We start from the raw sequence: 18,090 nt of genomic DNA on the forward strand, positions 1-18,090 counted from the left end.
GCTTCCAGCCCCTGCACCCACAAAGGGAATGAAACAACTCTCTGTCTGCTCTCCCTACTACTGCACATTTGGAGTGATATAGAAGTGCTCTGTAGGATTGAGATGGGAGTGCTAAACAAAAGGGGGGTTTTTGCTGCTGACTGTATTTCTTTTCAACCTGCAGCAGGATGAAATTCAATTTTTATGTTCGCTGTTTATTTTTTAAAGTGAACTTAAATACCTCCTTCCCTCCTCAATTTCTTTAAACTCAGTACTTCTTTTGAATAATGTGTGCATATGTATGTATGTATATTTTCTTAGTTTATGGGGTTTATAATTAGGGAGAAAAACTATATCAGTGCCTGCACAGCAACGTGACATGCTCTATGATTTCATTTAGTAAAATTATGTTTATCTTATACCTTAAGTATTGCACACAGTTAAATAATTTAAATATGATTTAAATGTATTATTAAATAAATTAGGATGTGCTTATGGAAAAGTATCTGCTTCACATAACTTAGAAAAGTTTCTTTATGTTTTTCTCGGCACTTTGTTTATATAAAAACAGTGAAAAAAAATTCCAACAGCTCAAACCATGAAAATCTAAAAACCAACACTAACATCAGGAAAATTAAGGGCTATCAAAGCAATGAGATCCCTAAAGAAATAAGCATAATAAATCTCTAAGAGAAAATGAAACATCTCTTGACTTCCAAACACTTTCACCCTTTCCAGCAGGAGGAAAACGGAGCAATTCTATATGAAAAATATGGAAGCAGCATCATTTCCTCTTGCAGTTCTCTTTCCAGCAGGCATCCTCTTACATAGAAGAGTCTATGCATTGGTATTTGGCATTTAGTAATTTTGTAATTTTGGTATTTGTCAGTATTGGCATTTGACCAGTTTGCCAGGATGTAGGACTGAAGTGGCACACCCCTGAAATGCAGCTTTCCCAGAAGCTAAGGCTCAGTCTATCAAGTTCTTGCTGCTCTGAGAGCTTCTGTTGTTTCCCAATTTTTCTTGTTGTGCAGATCCTTCACCTGTGCTCTCCTCATGCACCAAGAGGCAGAATTTCATCTGTCTTGATTTGCTTTATAAGCAAAACCTAGCAAGTGCTTTTTTCCCCAGGTTATGAGAATAAAAGAAATTCAGAACTTTGTTCTTCTTCAAGAAAGTTTAGTAAATTCTTAAATCCAAATCATGAGAACAGTAACTCATTGCTTAACAACAGGACACTGTTTTCACTGATGCAGCACAGCCTCCAAATGAAGGATATTCTTCTATTTTGGCCAATTTTTAATATTTAAGCATTTTATTAAGATATTCTTAATATCTTAATATTCCCCCTTTTGTGCTAAATTCACACTAACATTTAAAATTTGTGTTTATTTTAATGTGGATTTTTACAGTCATGGATTTAGCTGCCTATTAATTGGGCAAATAGTACATGTATGCTTTGGAGAAGATCAGACATAGACTGAAGGAACATTCCAAATTGCAGCTGTTGGACTTGGCATTGGACAAATTGTCATTACCAACAAGGTTTAATTTTTATTTCAGCATTTACTAAATGTGCATCAGGTACCTGCACACTGAAACTCCCACGCTGCTGTGGGGTATCTTTTCTGCTCATATTTTAATCCTGTGATATCTAAAATTAATGTCTTTAATCTGAGTTTTAGGCATTGTTTGACTTTGTCCCTGTAAATATTACTTTTAAGGCAGCGTATTCATATACAGAATCAGTTTATACACTTAAAGAGAAACACAGGCATATTTGTTACATAACCTAGTTCTCATTCCATATTCTGTAAATACAGGCTGAGTTGTGGTTTTTATACATGTTAGTCCTTGATAACACTGGCAATTGGGAATAGCTGAGCAATGAAAGCAAAGATATGTGATGATGAGTTTGTTTTGTCAAAATGCTGTAATTTAGTTTAATTCTTCCCACTGATTTTGGTGAGAGGTATTACCCTGGCAGCTTCTGGACACCAATAATCTGCCAGTGCAGGTGTGAGAGGCAGAGCAGCAGCAGTCTGGGGTTTCCTACAGTGTCCTGCTGTCTCCCCACAGGAGCCTCTCTAGGCTTAGGAACTGCTTTGCTTTTCACACCATTCAGCACTGTCCCTCTTTCCCTTCCTTGTGACAATGCCCACAGGCTGCACACCTTAGGTCTGAGTTATGAACACCTTTCCACCACAATCTAGCTGTAGTCAGCACTAATTTTTCCACAGACTCCTGAATAAAGCGTAGGGTCAATAATTAGGACTTCTGTATTATTGGCTTCCTTTGTTCAGGTCTTTAAAGCATTTTTTTTTCCTATAGACTGGATGTTCACTTCCATGTAAAAAACTTATTATTCCTACACATTATTTGAAACTCACCAAATCTTGAACCGCTGACAAAACATTTGAAATTTTATGCATTGAAAACCTTTCAGCTGCTACAATTGTCATTGGTGGTATTTTATACTACACCAAGTAGAAATCAATGGGTGTGATGAAAACCTGGCTGAAAGCAATAGAGTGCATCTGCCAATATATCCTGTGCTGCTGGTAGGTCTTGGAAGTTTAATTTTCTTGAACCAGATTCATACTCAATTGTAAGTCCATTGCAAAGTAGGAGAGTTGAATTTACTGTATCAGGAAATTGACAATAAAAGGGTTTTCAGTAAGATGTGTTTGGCTGCTGAAGTTACATAAATGGACAATGCACATTTTGGTTGTGCTTAATAGCTGATGCTGACCACAATTGCTCTGTGGACTTCAGGTGTGGAGGGTGACAGCGTGGTGGTTTCAGAAAGTCTCAGGAATGTCCTCTGTAGCAAGAGCAGAGCTCCCCTGGGAGCTGCTGTGATTCAGAACATGCATTTGGGCACACAGGTGGGCTTAGGAAATTGTGTTCCCTCACTATTATCAGCTGGTCAGCATGGTCACAGCAGGGTCAGCTGCAAACAGTTACTTAAAGCTGAAATACAATCACTTCAGAAAGGGTGCTCTGGAAGACTTTCTTCTGCAACACTGGGTTAAGTCTTTCTGAGTGAGAACAACATCTATTTTCTAAAATCTCAGAAAGACTTGAGCAGTAAAACAACGCCTGGAAATGACACTTGAGCACAGGAGCACCACAGCATCGTAGGCAACTGCTTTGAGTGCAAATGCTCTGCTGCCTTTTATAAGGAATAGGGCTGGAAGGCTTTTTCTTCCCTATTATAAGAATAAAACCAAAACAACTGGATTTGAAATAGTGAATGCCTTGGAACCCTTATAATACCATCCATAGTGACAGAGAATCAGGAACTGGTTCAGTATGTTGCAGTGTTCAGATTTCAACGTGGTTTTCAGCTTCATGCACTGATCTTTGAAGTGTATTACAAAATTCTTATTTGTTTCCAGGTCTTTTAAGAACATTTTGCAGTAATGCTTTCACTGATATATTTTGCACATCCTGTGCTATGATTGTCTGAATCATCTTTAGGAACTTTGAGCTAGGTGTTCAACAGCCCACTTTGAAAGTTACTGAGACAGCAAATGCATTGTTTTAAAGCTGAAACTTCTTCCAGACTTTTGTTCAGAAAGCTATGTACCTTTCTAAGCATTTGCTCCTTTTGTTTCTTTTTGGTTTTCCTTTTTTTAAACCCAGATACATTGGCTGACTTCTCATTTTTCCTGAACCAGAACCTTCACACTGGAAGATTCAAATATATTTGCTCAAACTAAACTCATCTAACTAAAACCAATATCATCCACAGATGATATCAAACATTTTCAAGTTTTGTAGTGATCCACATGATTTTGAGGTTGTTCATTAAAACTCTTTCCTTCTGCCATCACTCTAAAATTTATCAATTTTTTCCCTGTTAAATGAAGAGTGTTCTAAGTACATTATTTACTGGTTTTCTGTCCCTTAATCGTAGTGCAATCTTAGATTGCTGAATACTCCCTGCAGTAACATAAGACAATCTACAATAAATATAACCTAGCATGTTATAAATATATATATATATATATATATATATACACAATAAATATAACCTAGCATGTTGGGGTTTAGTATTAATCATATTTCTGGTTATTTTTGGGAGTACATATTTCCATCTTTTAATACATTTTTATCTTTGAGCATTTAAAGAAACTATTGACTTTATCAGAATGCAATAATTACATAAGAAATGTAATCCAGGTTCAAATACTGAGGGGGGAAAGGCTTTTATCAATATCAAAAATTAAGTTCAAATTAAAATAGAACTTTCACATGACATATAGTAGTATATATGTTCTATTTATAGTATAGAATGGTATAACAGTGCATATATATATACTAGGATATATATAATAGTATTATAATAATAGCAGCTGATTACACTGCTTAGCAGAATAATGAAGTCCACTGGTTGACCATGAAGTTTTGCTGTCTGAAACTCAAAGCTGAGACATTGATTACACTTTCAAACATGGAACCAAGCTTAATAAATATGTTGAAAAAAATTTACAATGAATAGAGGCAAAACCATGTATTCTGGTTCCAAGGCTAGGTATTAAATGAAGCAAGATGAGAGTCTTTCATCCATATGGAAATCCATATGGAATTTCTTGATACTCGGCACAGAGCACATGAACACCTGTAAACTGCCCTTTTTATGCATTTATCTCTTGCCTCCATCACTGGGTGGTCCAGGTGCACACACAGCACCACCGTGCTTGGATCCCAAAGAATAATATAGTGGATAAGGCTGGAAAGGCTGAGCTCTAGAAATTCCTTTCCAGGGGCTGGATCCTGAGCATGGCTAAAGGCTGAAGAAGAAGGAAGGGAAAGGCAGGGGAAGTGGTGTATTTCTGCATGCCACAGAGGCAGCACAGCTTACACGGTGTACTGCTCTGTTTGTCTTGGCAGATCTGGGTGCGCGGATCTGGCCGTGGGCGGGATGCTGCCAAGGATGGTCAGTGTGCGACTCACACCATGTTTAGGTCTCTAGTTATGTTTTGTCTCCCATGTGCCTCTCTCTGCCAGTCCACACAACAATGCCTTCCTAGGCATTGCTATTCTCAGCAAAAGAGAAAAACAATGATGTAAGCAGTATGACCATGTGCTAAATGTTCAGCTGAAGCTGCGACATCCAATATGTTAGAGATTTTGTCTGTAAGCCAGAAAGAAAATATAGACATAATAAAGAAGCTTTTAGTGATGATTGCTGTCACAAAATTAGATCAGAAAAAAAAAATAGTCTCTTCCACAATGGAATACATTTTATTGGTACAGCTTGCAAGGTTTCATGGCATGCAGTGCAGGATGCCTCGTGGTGATGCTGAGTGCATTTCATGACCTGGTTTTGGCAGCTTCTGGGACTTTCTCTGTGTAGCTGAATTTGTGTGCTTTTCTTTCCTCTCCACTTAGAAGCAAGGCACACATTGCAAAACATTTTAGTCCCATCTCATATCTCTATTAACCATCTCTGTCCAGCTGTGTTCCCTTGTCCCTCTGATGATGCACAAGCCAAATGGAAATGTTTCAAAGAACAATAGTGAGTTCTATATATTTACACTTGTTGCAAATTATCAGTTAAAGATTCTTTACATCTGCTACAGATTTTAAATGTTTTGTTTATGGATGGAAAAAGTTTATTGATTGTTCTACGGACAGACAGATTTAGAGAAATAATCACAATAATTCCATGTACTAGCTCTGAGTTCTGGATTCTACATTTAGATCTCTGAAGTGTTTCAATGATGAGTAAGATTGCAAGCATAAGTAAATTTCCCTGTTTACTATGCATCTGAGGAGGCTTCTAGCATAAGTTGATTACAGCAAGTATCTGGAATATTTTGCCTTCATGAAAATAAGCCAAGGTAAACCCATCCTGTTTCAAGTATCTGTACTGTCAATGCACTGAAATTCCACCTCTGTCTCCTTCAGAAGCAATGCCATTTTCAAAGCAGTTGTGCACTGAGATGCTGGGGCTGTAGAAGAGCATTTCTGCTTTTACTGAAGTTTGAGTGGTCAGTTGTGAGAAGCCTCTCAAATGCATAGGCTCTGTCACTTTCTGGGGCTCAATGTGCTGATCTTAGTCCAGAACCAATTGTTTACGCATTGTGTTGGATGTGTATTCTCCTCCTCCCGACATTGTTTATGCCATTGTGTGTTACACTCTCTGCATATCTTCCCTGGTTCCTCCCAATTATGCTTTTGCTTTGTTCTGTAGTCTGCTAAAATCCTTACAAAATTTTCACAGCATTTCTTACACTCTTCCATATAACCTGTATTTTAACGATCCCATTCCCTCTTTCCCCCCCAGCTGTTACAATTTTTATTTTCCTGTCCACTTAGTGAGCAGAATGTTCCATATCATCATTTTTATTCCACTGTGTTTTCTTCTTTTAGTCAAGCAGTTTTCTGTTCTTCCCTGTAGAATTACCCTTTATGACTACCAGGCCATGTGTAGGACAAACAAAGAGAGTAGCGACAGTGCCCATAGCTTACTGGACGTAAGTACAGCACCTCTCATGAGCATCTTTCCATGCCATCATCAAAGAAAATTGCTGCAAATATCTCAGGGCCATTGGAAGACTGTTATTTTGATTTGGAATGCTTACAGCTCTCGTGTTTGTCCCAGAGCATACAAAGGGTGGTTCCTTATAAGCGAACACAAAGTGTTCTGGTTTTTTGAGTTCAATCATTTTAATGCTGGGCCACCATTTCTGAGGTTCTGTCAGAAAGTTCTTTGCACTGTATGAATTTGCCTTCTTAGGAATTTGTAAATTTGGCAATGGGTTGTGTTTTGTCTGAGGGACTGGAATCACATATGCCTTTTCTGTATGTAAACATGTAATTCAAATTAAAATTTAAGATTTTTTTATACAAAAGGAATACTTCATAGACAAGGCATGCAAGTCAGTGATTTTAACAATTCCTTTTTCCTAGTATTTAGACATGTCTTTTAAAGTAGAATTTTGATGCATTTAAACCCTTGTGTTGCAATTTGAGTACAAACCCTGTCCCTCTGCCAGGCTGGATTAGAGACAACCTGGGTCTTGCCAAGGCAACGCTTCCTTATTGCTGAATCCTCTATCAGGGTAATAATCCCAAGGATACTTTGTGACCATGCATCCATTTTACTGATTGCTGTAATAATCTATCAGAACTGATCAGGTGTTAGATAGAGGTTTTGCATATTAAAAAGGAACTATTTTCACAAAGCAATGACAATAATAGCACAAAAAAACTCTTAAGTAAAGAGAACAGCAGCAAAACATTGGCAATTTTGCCAGTCTGGAAAATTTACCTGATGTTATTTATTTTTAAATGCACATCTAACTAGAAAAAACAAAAAAAAAACACCCTTTAATAATTTTGTACATTTGGGGATGTTTTCATTTAGGTATTTACAGTATTCTGTTTTTCATATACCTGGACTTATGGCATTTATCAGTTTTTATCCACTAAAGTCTGAACCCTGAAAAAGACCATCTTCCCATCATAAATACTAGACTGCAATGAGACCTAAACTATTAGTGAAATAGAACAGGCTGCTGTGAAACACATTTGCATGAAATACCTTAAAATATATTACAGCTCTTAACAAAATCCTTCTATCCAAAGACTTGGGACTTCATTTTGCCTAAGCACTCAGCATATAGAGCTGAGGCATTATCCCTTAAAAAGTGGGCTCTAGTCCAAAAGGAGTTTTTTTGTTATTCCAAATTTTGTCCAGGATATCCAGGAAAAAAGCCCCTGTATTTGTTATGGGATACACTCAGACATGTCAAGGATTTTTTTTATTTAAACATAGTCAGGATTTTTAAACCTCAAGAGAGTTTTGGTGATCCTCAGTATGAAAGATGAACAGAGTTTTAGGTTATTATTTTCCTGTTGATTCAATCACTTCTATCAACCATGACAATTGAGAAAGTATAAAGAGAACTTGCATTAGAGACACATTGGGCTGATTCCTCATTTTCTTGGGTTTTTTGCCCAGTTTTTTGCATATCATGTTATTAGACAGTATCCAATATAATTTCTGCTTAAGCAAGAGGTTTGCTTACAAATGTTTGTCCTTCCTGTTGAGCATTATGGTTTCATAAATACAGGAATAGAGACAGGGACGAGATGGAAACTCCCTATAAAGTTCCTATTTTAAACAGCATAGAGAAGAGGCATCAGAGACTCTCTCCCAGCCTTTTAGACTGAGGGAATGAGGTGATAAATTAGGGATGGACTAGATTTACAGATCACCAGGTCCATTCCTTTATCAGAATAATATTGCTTCTTAACAGCTCTCCAGATACTTTGTTATTTAGCACTTCTTTTGTTTTAATTGCTCCAAGACCTACATGATTCTCCATAGAACCACTTTGTTGCAAATGTAGCTGTGCCATGGAGCCACAGAACGAAATTATTTTAGCTCTCAATGGTGCTTTAAATATGTAGAGAGAATAAAACTGCAGTTTTTGTTGTAGTTTTTAAAGGAACTGTCTGTGAGTGGAAAAGGCTCTTGAGTAAAATCACATTTCATGAGAATGCATTTATATCAATGTAATTCCATGTTTTTTCCACTGGAATTTCAAAACAAAATGTTTTTTTCATTTTTTGTAGACATTAATGAATTTTTTCGGATACACTAGGGTTTGAAATATTAATTAATTTCTACTATTTAAATAGTTACTAAAACACATGGTATATTTCACACTAAATAAGTATTCATCATAAGTAATAACAAATACATTGTTTTACATGAAATTTGCCATTATGAAAACTAAAGTATACAGCAAATTTAATTACTTGGACATGAAATTTCAGGGGTTTTGATTTGGAACGAAAATAATAAATAAGATGTCCCACAGGGCTGACATTTTCTTTTCTTTCATCTCCAGGCAAGTCTTGTAGTTCTTTATTTTTTCCTATAGGACAGGGCTTCACAGGTGAAAATCTTCCCTGTCTCACACATTTTGCATTCTGCTGGGTTGGGATCTCAGCCTTCTGTGGCACTGACTGAGTCCTTTGGGTCTGAATCCTCAGCCCTGCACAGAAACTTTTCTCTGTGGCCCCTGAAAATTTTATTTGTCCTGTTACTGCTCTGCCTAACAGCACTGCTCCCAGTGAGTGCTGGTTTGGGCTGGTTAGGCATGATTTTAGATATCTGAGAGTTCTGTCATTATGATTTCTATTTGTTAAAATACTCTGTTTGCGTCCAACAGAGTTGGCAGAATTTTGTGCAACAAGGACATCCTAACAAAAATGAAGGAGACAAGGAGAAATTCCAAATTTCTGGAAGCTGACTTTTCTGCCTGGCTTTTTTTCATGAAAGATTAATCCTATTAATAGTCTTTTCAAAAATGAAATATTCAGAATGTATTAGAAGTACTGTCAGCAGAGGATTTTCAAAGGATTTGCTGTATTTGTTATGATCCAGAAAAACAGAGGGAGGAGGGAAAAAAACTTCTTAAAGTACTTACATGTGGACTGTGAAATGACACAGATAAACATTTAGGTAAATTCAGACTTTTCTGAGCCTAATGAGGCTGAGGTAATGAACAGAGATTTGCATTATAGAGGCAAGCCTGTGAATTGCAGCCCAAGAAAAGCTCATTTTATCTGCCCGAGCTGTTCCTCCAGCAATAGCCTGGGAAATAGGAACCCCTAGAGGTTAAAGATTTAAGAATCATTTGCAAAACCTTTCCTTTTTCCACTGATCATCTGTGCATATGACCAAGTATTATAAAAAGAAAATTTCATTACTTATGCATTTTAATAATCAGTATAATAATATTTCTTGATCCTTAAAAAAGGGGGTTTTACGCTCCATATGCATTTGAATATCTAAAGGATGATTTTTACATGAAGAATTCAGTTAAGCTATAAATGCTGCATGTTTTGACTTTTTATTAAATGAGTTTCTTCTCTCCAGCCTTATAATGCCTTCTTTGCTGCAGTAAAGTGGATTATGACTGAACTTGTCTTGTAAGTAGATTTCATCAAGAATCTAAAATATTTCTGTCAATTGCTAAATATTTCTACTTTTGAATATTAATATTTGTACCTTTCGCATTTTACATGCATTATGCTACTTTTCTTGGATGATTTTAAATATATTAATATTTGTCAATCGTTTTTTTCAATTTTGCATTTTTGAAATCTGAGAGAATTTTGGCTGTATTATGTGCACTTTCACTTTTATTACACTCATGGTCTTCACTTATATCTGCATGGCTTTGTTTAGCAGATCACAATACACAACCCAAATTTCTTTCTGTGGTTACTGTTCAATTTTAGATCCATGTCTGGCTGTTTGTGATGCTGCTTGGGTGGGCTGCTGTCAGAGCAGGAACTTGTTACCCTGACTCACTGTATGGTTTGTCACTTCATAAAATTCTGTAGGAAGGACCCATTACAGTGCCAGATAAGGTGCACTTGGATGCTGCTGAATTTTTCTATCTCCATTAATTCTTCTGAAATTCCCAGTTAATTCATAATGATCATTATCTTCAAGAGAAGGTGCCTAAGAAATAGAAATATCACATGGAGAAGAGGAAGCCTTAAAATGCGTTGTGTTATTAAGCTATATGATTTATTATTCTTCTTGTCTGAAAGCAGAGCTGCAGATATGAGTGAATTTTATCTTTACTGACATAAAACTGATTTTTTCTTGTAATCATTTTGTTTAATTGTAAATTGTATGAGCTTTTTTCAAAGTTCAGAATAAGAGTTAAGGAGAATTAAATAAATGGCTGCTGCCAGAGGGCAGAGATTGATAAATGCAGCTTTCTAAGTGAATATAAGGGAAATAAATTGTGTTAAAATGAGACTGATGCTACATTTCACACATTTGGAAATGTTAAGAAACTTTCTATGTTTTATAAGAATTGCAAATTCACAGGCATATGATGAACTGAATGTTGGTTTCACATTCTTTACTTTACAAAAACTGATTGGCTGATACTTTTCAGTCCATTCTTCCAGGTAAATCATGGTGTATTTTAGTGTTCTTTGCAATTTAGTTAGAGTTCATTAGACAATGGTAAATCTTTTCTGCTCCTCGAAATAAAACAGCCTTATTATTTCAATTTGAGAATTAATAAAAGAAACTATTTTGTGTGTGCTCTTGTGTGGTAGCCAGGACAGTTATAATCTCATGGCATTTTGCTAGAGTTGAAATACCCACATGATGAAGAAATAATGTTCAACAGCAAAAATAGAGTGTGCTGCCATGCTTTGAGAGTTTTAATGAACATTCCAAATACAATCAATATTTTAAATTAAAAATGGGTAAATCTGTGATTTATTGATGGGGTTAATTTCAGAATAAGTTTTCAGAAGTAAAAAAATAACCCAGTAAAAATATGAGAATAGGAGTAGGTGCTAATCCCAGAGTTATGCCAGTAACTTGAATTTCAGTTCTGTGTTAGCTTTTATTTAAAATAGGATTAATGTTATCAAGCTACTGCCAGTTTAGTATTTGGAAAACATTCTGTGGGATAATGTGAAAACTCTAATCATTTCTCCAGGTTCCTTGTGGAATTTAATCTATGCAGTTGGTGGCACTCTGATCTAACAGCTAAAGGTAAGTGTGATTTTTTTCCCTAGAATAATGGCAGAAATGTCTAGAGTAATTAGGACTTTTGAAATTCAGATGTGTGTACACTGTTTTAGATTAAATAATAAACATCTGATAACAGTTTTCCTCCCATGCCAGCATTCTCTTCTTTGTTAATGTTTCCTAAAACACAAGAGAATTAAGATCTTCTGTGAATAACCAGTAAGTGCTGGTGTGCACTCTAGGAACACAGTACACTACTATGACAGAAAAGTTAAAATAGTAGATGATGATTAAATATGTTTTTTAAAAACATTTCTCTTCCTTCAAAAACAATCTTTGTGAATAAAGCAATTACCCTGTTTTAGTTATACAACTTTTTTTCTTTTTTCCTAGAGCTGCCATAAAATGTAGTGGAGTTATTTTGCTGGAAAATGCCATTTCAGAAAAAGTGTACAGAAATATGACCATCTCTATTATTTCATACAAAAATAATTTTTAAAGCTTAAGATGGTATATTTTATACTAAAAAAGGCTGATCTGTATTTTGTTTTATTATTCCATTCAAAAATAGACATTAAAATGTATTAAAATTCAATTTATTCAAAATATTTTTTTAAAATGCAGAAGCTTCATTTGAAATAATGACAATTTTTAATAGTTCCACTAAGAATGGGAAGTTTTCAGTGTAAGCTGTCTTTCTGTGTTTTACCAGACTTTCTGTGGCATTTTTAGAAATGTTTCTCAAAAGTAAAGGGCCACTTTACAAGAGCAGTGCTCTTCAAGTGACAATTTAATAGGCAAATTGTGCTGTGTGTCATTGACTGGTGTAAGAATTTAAACTGAATTCTTCAGCTTCATATTTGCATATTTCTTAGCAAAGCAGGGGATAAAATTGCTGCTTTAGGCTTCATTTAATATTTGCATTGCCTGGATACTAGGCTGTCTTTATGCCAAAATAATATCCTGTCTGAAGATAAAATATCAGTCAGGCCCCTAAAACCAAGACCAACTGTTCAGTGATTTCCCTAAGCATGAAGAGAACCATCCCTACCACTGAGGCTGTGAAGGACAGCCAGGTTTGCTGTGCAGACCCAGAAAATGCAAAATTGTTCCTTGAGGAGTGGCAGCCGTGCCTGTCCTAGTCCCTGGTGCTTGCAGAGCAGCCAAAGCAGCCAGTGTAGGAAATATATATATTTTTTTTTCCAAATGTACTGCACAAATATGTTTTAATATAGCCTGACATGAAACATCCAGTGGAACTTGCATTGTACGCTAGAGAAAATATCTTTCAAACACAACATCCCTCTTCAGCTCATGAAAATGAATGTCTGAGTTTGTGTTTTGAGAGTGCACTCGTTACAGAAGAGGCAATAATAACTTCCAAACTTTCTTTTATTTAAAACAAAACTATCAGTGCAGCACTTTGATGGACCAGTATTATTGAGAAATTTCCATTCATGGTTAGTTGACAGTGAAGTTTTAATTTCACAAGTCACTTGCTCCACTTCTTTGATGAGTTAGGAGTATTGGAAATACCCCCTCAAGATGCTCATTGGCATCTCAGTATTTTTAGAGTAGTGCTTGCCCAGCTCATATCTGGTTAGATAGCAAGGGATGGTTCTTTGGAAGCAGCATATTTTAGGAAGAAAAAGCAGAAGGTATTTCACAAGAAAGCAGAAGAGAAAAGCAAATGCTTAGGTATTGTCTTCTGTAATGCTATGTTACCACACAGAGTTGTCATATTTATGACTGCACTTTGTAAAATTAAAATTAATAAACTTGCACATTTAATTTTTACTTAAGAACATTTACCAAAGCTCAGGGAAAAAAAAAAAAAAAAAAAAAAAAAACCACATTAATTTCTCGAGTGGAGAAATTGCTTCCCACTGAAACTGTGACATTAATAGAATGTGATGTACTGTGGAGGTGCTGGAGGGTCCACACACACCTGCTTCTTTGCCAAACCCTGCTTTGGAAAATACTTCTGCACAAGATCTTGTAATTGCAATCACATTTGTAAATGAGAGAGAAGAACCCCTAAACCTTGGACAACTCCATCACCTTCTGGACTCTGGTGAGGTGCAGGAAATGTGAGACCAGTGAATCTTTTCAGCCTCTTGGATACACAAGCCATATGCTGATACAAGTGAGGGTAGACTCAAAACACAGGTGATAAACTCCAGTCATTCCTGACAACAGATAAGGAAAACAGAAGAGAAAGGGAAGAGATGCAGTAGAGCTAGTAAGACAATTTTCTAAAAAATACTGAACTATTAAACTTCTCACAACCACAGTGAAAACATCAGAGATAACAAAGCTTTTCTGACCAGCTTTAGTACCTCCTTTGAGATCTGTGCATTTGATGGAATAATTTTTGGGGTTTTATCACATACAACAAGTGTGAACAGTTCAGAAATGCCTGCCCTGGTGTGATTGGAAATGCAGATGTGGTGGCTCCCCTGGCACTGCTCAGTGGATGCACCACTCACTCAAACAGATCATCTCCAGGGAAGGTCTGTCAAGCCCAAGAGCCTGTTCTGTGTAATCTATTTTTGTCATACCTCATCTTGTTTTCCCACTTAGCAATTAGTTTAAGATAGGGCTAACATTTGTGCTGATGTGCAAAGTGTATCTCTGTGTTAAGAAACAATGAAAGGGTGGAGAAGAAAAAGAAAGGGAATGAGGGAGAAACATTTTGTGTCAGATACTTCAGAATGAGAGCCAGAAGAGCAGCTGTCCTGTAGTTTGACCTTGAACCAGCCCCTCTGCTTCCTGGTAACTCAGTTTCCCAATCTGTAGGATGGAAATAGTGACACTTTTTCCTTGCATTGCAAAGACTTCAGATTAAAGGTGCTATGGAGTCTTAATTATTACTATTTTGGGAAGCAGATAACAAACATTGCTGTTGGGTAAAGTAACTCTTCTGCCTCTCCCACCCACAGAGTTATTTTAACTGATGAAACCCTACAAAGATTCCCCAGCTGTAATATAAAATACATGTTTTGGCTTCAGTAAAATATACCACAATTTACATACCAAATAAATGTAAACTCCCATGAATAAAGGTTAGTGATGCACAGCACCACTGAGATAAAAGTGACAGTAAATCCATCTTGGATCTACACAGAAAGAATAAAAACTCATGCATAAATGTAAAGTAGGTTGGCAATGGCTAAACCATTAATAACTACTTTAACAGCGATATCTTGCAAAATTACATTCTGTGGATAAACTTTTTTTTTTTTTAATTTAATTGAAAAAATAGCGTTATGCACTGCCTAGGAAATCTCACAGGGTGGCAGAAGCTGAGTAACATTTCCGTTCTCTGTGAGCTCTGTAACACAGCATCTCATGTTGTTCACAATTTTGTGTGCTGTTCTTCTCATGTTAGCATCAAGATGTTTTTTCCTGTGCCTATAGCTCAGAGGTTGAAGCAGACCCTGGAGCCCTGTGACACAGAGTACCCAGCCTTTGTTTCCGAGCGCACCATAAAGGAGACCACGGGGAACATTGCTTGCGATGACTGTTTCAAGTAAGCCCTTTCCATTTTTTTTTTTTTTTAATTTTTTTTTAATGCAACTGTTTGTGACAAAGCAATAAAACTGAATTATTTGAGGCTGTGTGGAAGAATGTACGAGTCTGTTGTGTTTTATCCTGGGTACTGACCTCTGTCAAGGTGTCATTTCTCCTCTTACAGGGGTCACTTAAAACTTTGATGCTCTTAAATTAAAGCCGTGCCTATTGCTTTCTACCAAAAAAATGTCAAAGTGGTAGAGGCTTATGTTAATTTCAAATAGTGAATGTTTTAATTCTTTTCCTAAACACAGGCATCATTCTAGGGGCATAGGCTGTAAGACTTAGATTCAAAGGTAAGTGCTGTTCAGTCTCCTGTCCAGGAGTGAAACCCTGCTGGATAGGTCAGGAATTCCCTTGTGCTACAGTGAGATCTGGTTGTTTTACTGGAATGCCAAACAGATTTTCCTTCTTAGAACTGTTAGTCTGAAAGAGTGGGAGACGATTAAATCTATTCTCCAAACTTCCAGTGCTGGGAAGCTGAGTTAATAACAAATCTCACATGACAGTGCTGTAATGTCATTTCTACCAGTGCTCCTGTAAACTTGTCCCTTATAGAGCAAAAAGAAGTGGAAGATTTCAGTCTAGCTTTCCTCTTTCACACTGAAAATGTATTTATTTCTGCATTTGCTGCCCATGTGCTGTGACATTTTGACTGTAGTACTGGTACATTTTAATTGTGAAACTGCATAGGTATTGGTTATGCAAATTTCTGTACTTTGATAAGTCTCTTAATTGGATTTCCTTTATGCTGAGAGCTTGTCATCGCCAGGAGATTAGTATTTACAGCAATAATTTGTCTATCAATATAAACGTCAGGAAGAATTTATAAGTTAAACAAAAATTGTTACAGCTCTTCCTTTCCAGGCTAAATCAATATGCAATTAGCAAATAAAGGTGAAAACTTCACTTTGAAGTCAATAGGTGTGCTTCTGGACTTAGTCCTAAATTTTCTCCTTGATATTTTCATTACTTTAAAACAGGAAACAGGAGTAAGTACACTGCAGATAAATTTTAAGTGCTAATATTCACTTTTCATTTGCTACTGACCAACTTTTAAGTAGAAGGAAATTGTTAATGTCTAGTATGAATAATTGGTTTTATATGGCTTTGTGGAATAGAAGTATGAGAGTGCTTTGTAAATTGATGCTCTGGAACCCTTTAAATGCAACAATGGGTCCCACTCCCTGAAAAGTACAAACTCAACAAAATCAAGCCATGATTTTTCCACTTGACATATTGAATACAAAGAAGGTTACACTGCTGGGAGTGCTTTGTGCCAACATTGTAGAATTTAAGCAGCCTTATTTTGTGATAATTTAACAGAAAGTTACTGAGAAGTTCTGCAAATTATCATGCAGTCCTGGAGGTGTTCCAGGCCAGGTTGGATGGGGTTTTCAGCACCCTGGTCTAGTGCAAGATGTCCCTGCCATGGCAGGGGGGCTGGAACCAGATGGTTTTTAAGGTCCCTTCAAACCCTAACCGTTGAATGATTCTGTTTAAATATTGCAAACAGACATGATTCCATGCAAAGAAGATTAATTTAACAGGACTAGGTTTTCTCAAAGGAATGCAGATTTTAGTCTGTGTTCCTAGGTAACTTCAGGTCAAAGGAAATAAGTTTCAAAAATAATACAATTCTGCAATACTTGGAACGCACCAAGTTGGAAACTGAGTTTAGTGAAAATTATAGTATTTCAAAAATAATGCACTAAGATCTTTTTCATAGAAAAACATTTTGTGTTCCACAGTGGAAAAAAAAATAAAAGAAAACCCTGTAAGTTGCAAACTGATCTCAAGGCACCCATTATTTTTCTCCACAAGCAATGGCAAAACCTAAAGAAATAATCCAGAAGAGCTGTTAGATTCTCATGGGAAAGTTGTTCGTTATCCCGTTTACCCACTGTCATTAACAATCTACAAATTGCATCTAAGATTGCAGACTGCATTGGATTCCAAATATTTTTGTTATAACCCAGGACACTTTCCCGCAGAACAGCTCAGGAATTTGACCCAAAGTCCTTTGTAGACCTACATCTTCTGACCCAGTTTTCTGTTTCATAGCTTCAGTACCAATAAATATTTTTACAAGCAAGTGTATTGCTTAATATTTGTAATTTAAGAATGATGGGCTCAATCAGTCAGAATTCAGGTTCAATCTTTGATGCAGCAAGTCTGGAGCTGACACTGTGCTGGTGCTTAACCTGTGCAGCATCACTTTGAGCCAGTGGGATTCTTTTCTGCGTCCTCCTTAGATCATGTTATAGGTTAATCTGTGACACATAATTGCAAATATTTATTGCAAATAGAAGAAGATAATTGTAAATATTTACCTGATTATGCACCTTGTGGAATACTGAAAAACTACTTGAAAGTCAGTATATTGTGAAGAGGTTTGCAGACAAAAGTTGTGCAAATACTCTGCTTTAAGTTCCTGCAGTGCCAGGCACTACTATAGAGCCCTTGTCTGAAAAAGGAGACTAAAAACAGTCTCTTAGTAGAAGTAAAAATGATGACTGATGTTAATTGATACCATATAGTGTTACTCAGATAAGACATTTTGGGCACAAATACTGTGTTTTTGCTAACAAAGTCACAGTCATAGCCAGCAAGGTCACAGGGTGAGGGCAGAGGCTCAGTTTTATTCTGTTGTGGGTGTGCTGTTACTGATCTTGTGGAAATACTCTGTCCATGCACAGAGGGACAGTTACCAACTGCAGTAATGAAAACTCATAAACATTTCCAATCATACATTTAATCATGGGCACTTGGATTTAAATTGAAATATGCTAAAATAAATCTCACAGTAGAAAGGACTACCTGCTAATTACTTTTTTAACAGCTGGCTCACATTTACAGCCATCTCTGGGAGCTCATTCAATGGAAGGACACCTATACACCTAAGCAGGCTTTGAGTCAGGCAATAAATATATACAGACATATAAAATGCACTCTCAATATGTAAACTTATCTCTTACAAGCAAACTACTTTGGGATAAATT

At 36.4% G+C, this 18,090-nt stretch overlaps 1 protein-coding gene across 1 annotated transcript in view; it reads left to right on the top strand.

The window, feature by feature from the left end:
- The window catches only part of CACNA2D3 (calcium voltage-gated channel auxiliary subunit alpha2delta 3), a 385,949-nt gene that overhangs the window by 353,018 nt on the left and 14,841 nt on the right, over positions 1-18,090 (top strand). The window contains exons 32-35 of the mRNA XM_054640357.2: positions 6,392-6,467; positions 9,887-9,939; positions 11,484-11,539; positions 14,936-15,047. Of these exons, the coding sequence (XP_054496332.2) occupies positions 6,392-6,467; positions 9,887-9,939; positions 11,484-11,539; positions 14,936-15,047 (297 nt within the window). The remainder of the gene's footprint in view (positions 1-6,391; positions 6,468-9,886; positions 9,940-11,483; positions 11,540-14,935; positions 15,048-18,090) is intronic.

Source organism: Agelaius phoeniceus, chromosome 11 (genome assembly GCF_051311805.1).
Source record: "Agelaius phoeniceus isolate bAgePho1 chromosome 11, bAgePho1.hap1, whole genome shotgun sequence".
Lineage (NCBI taxonomy): Eukaryota > Metazoa > Chordata > Aves > Passeriformes > Icteridae > Agelaius > Agelaius phoeniceus.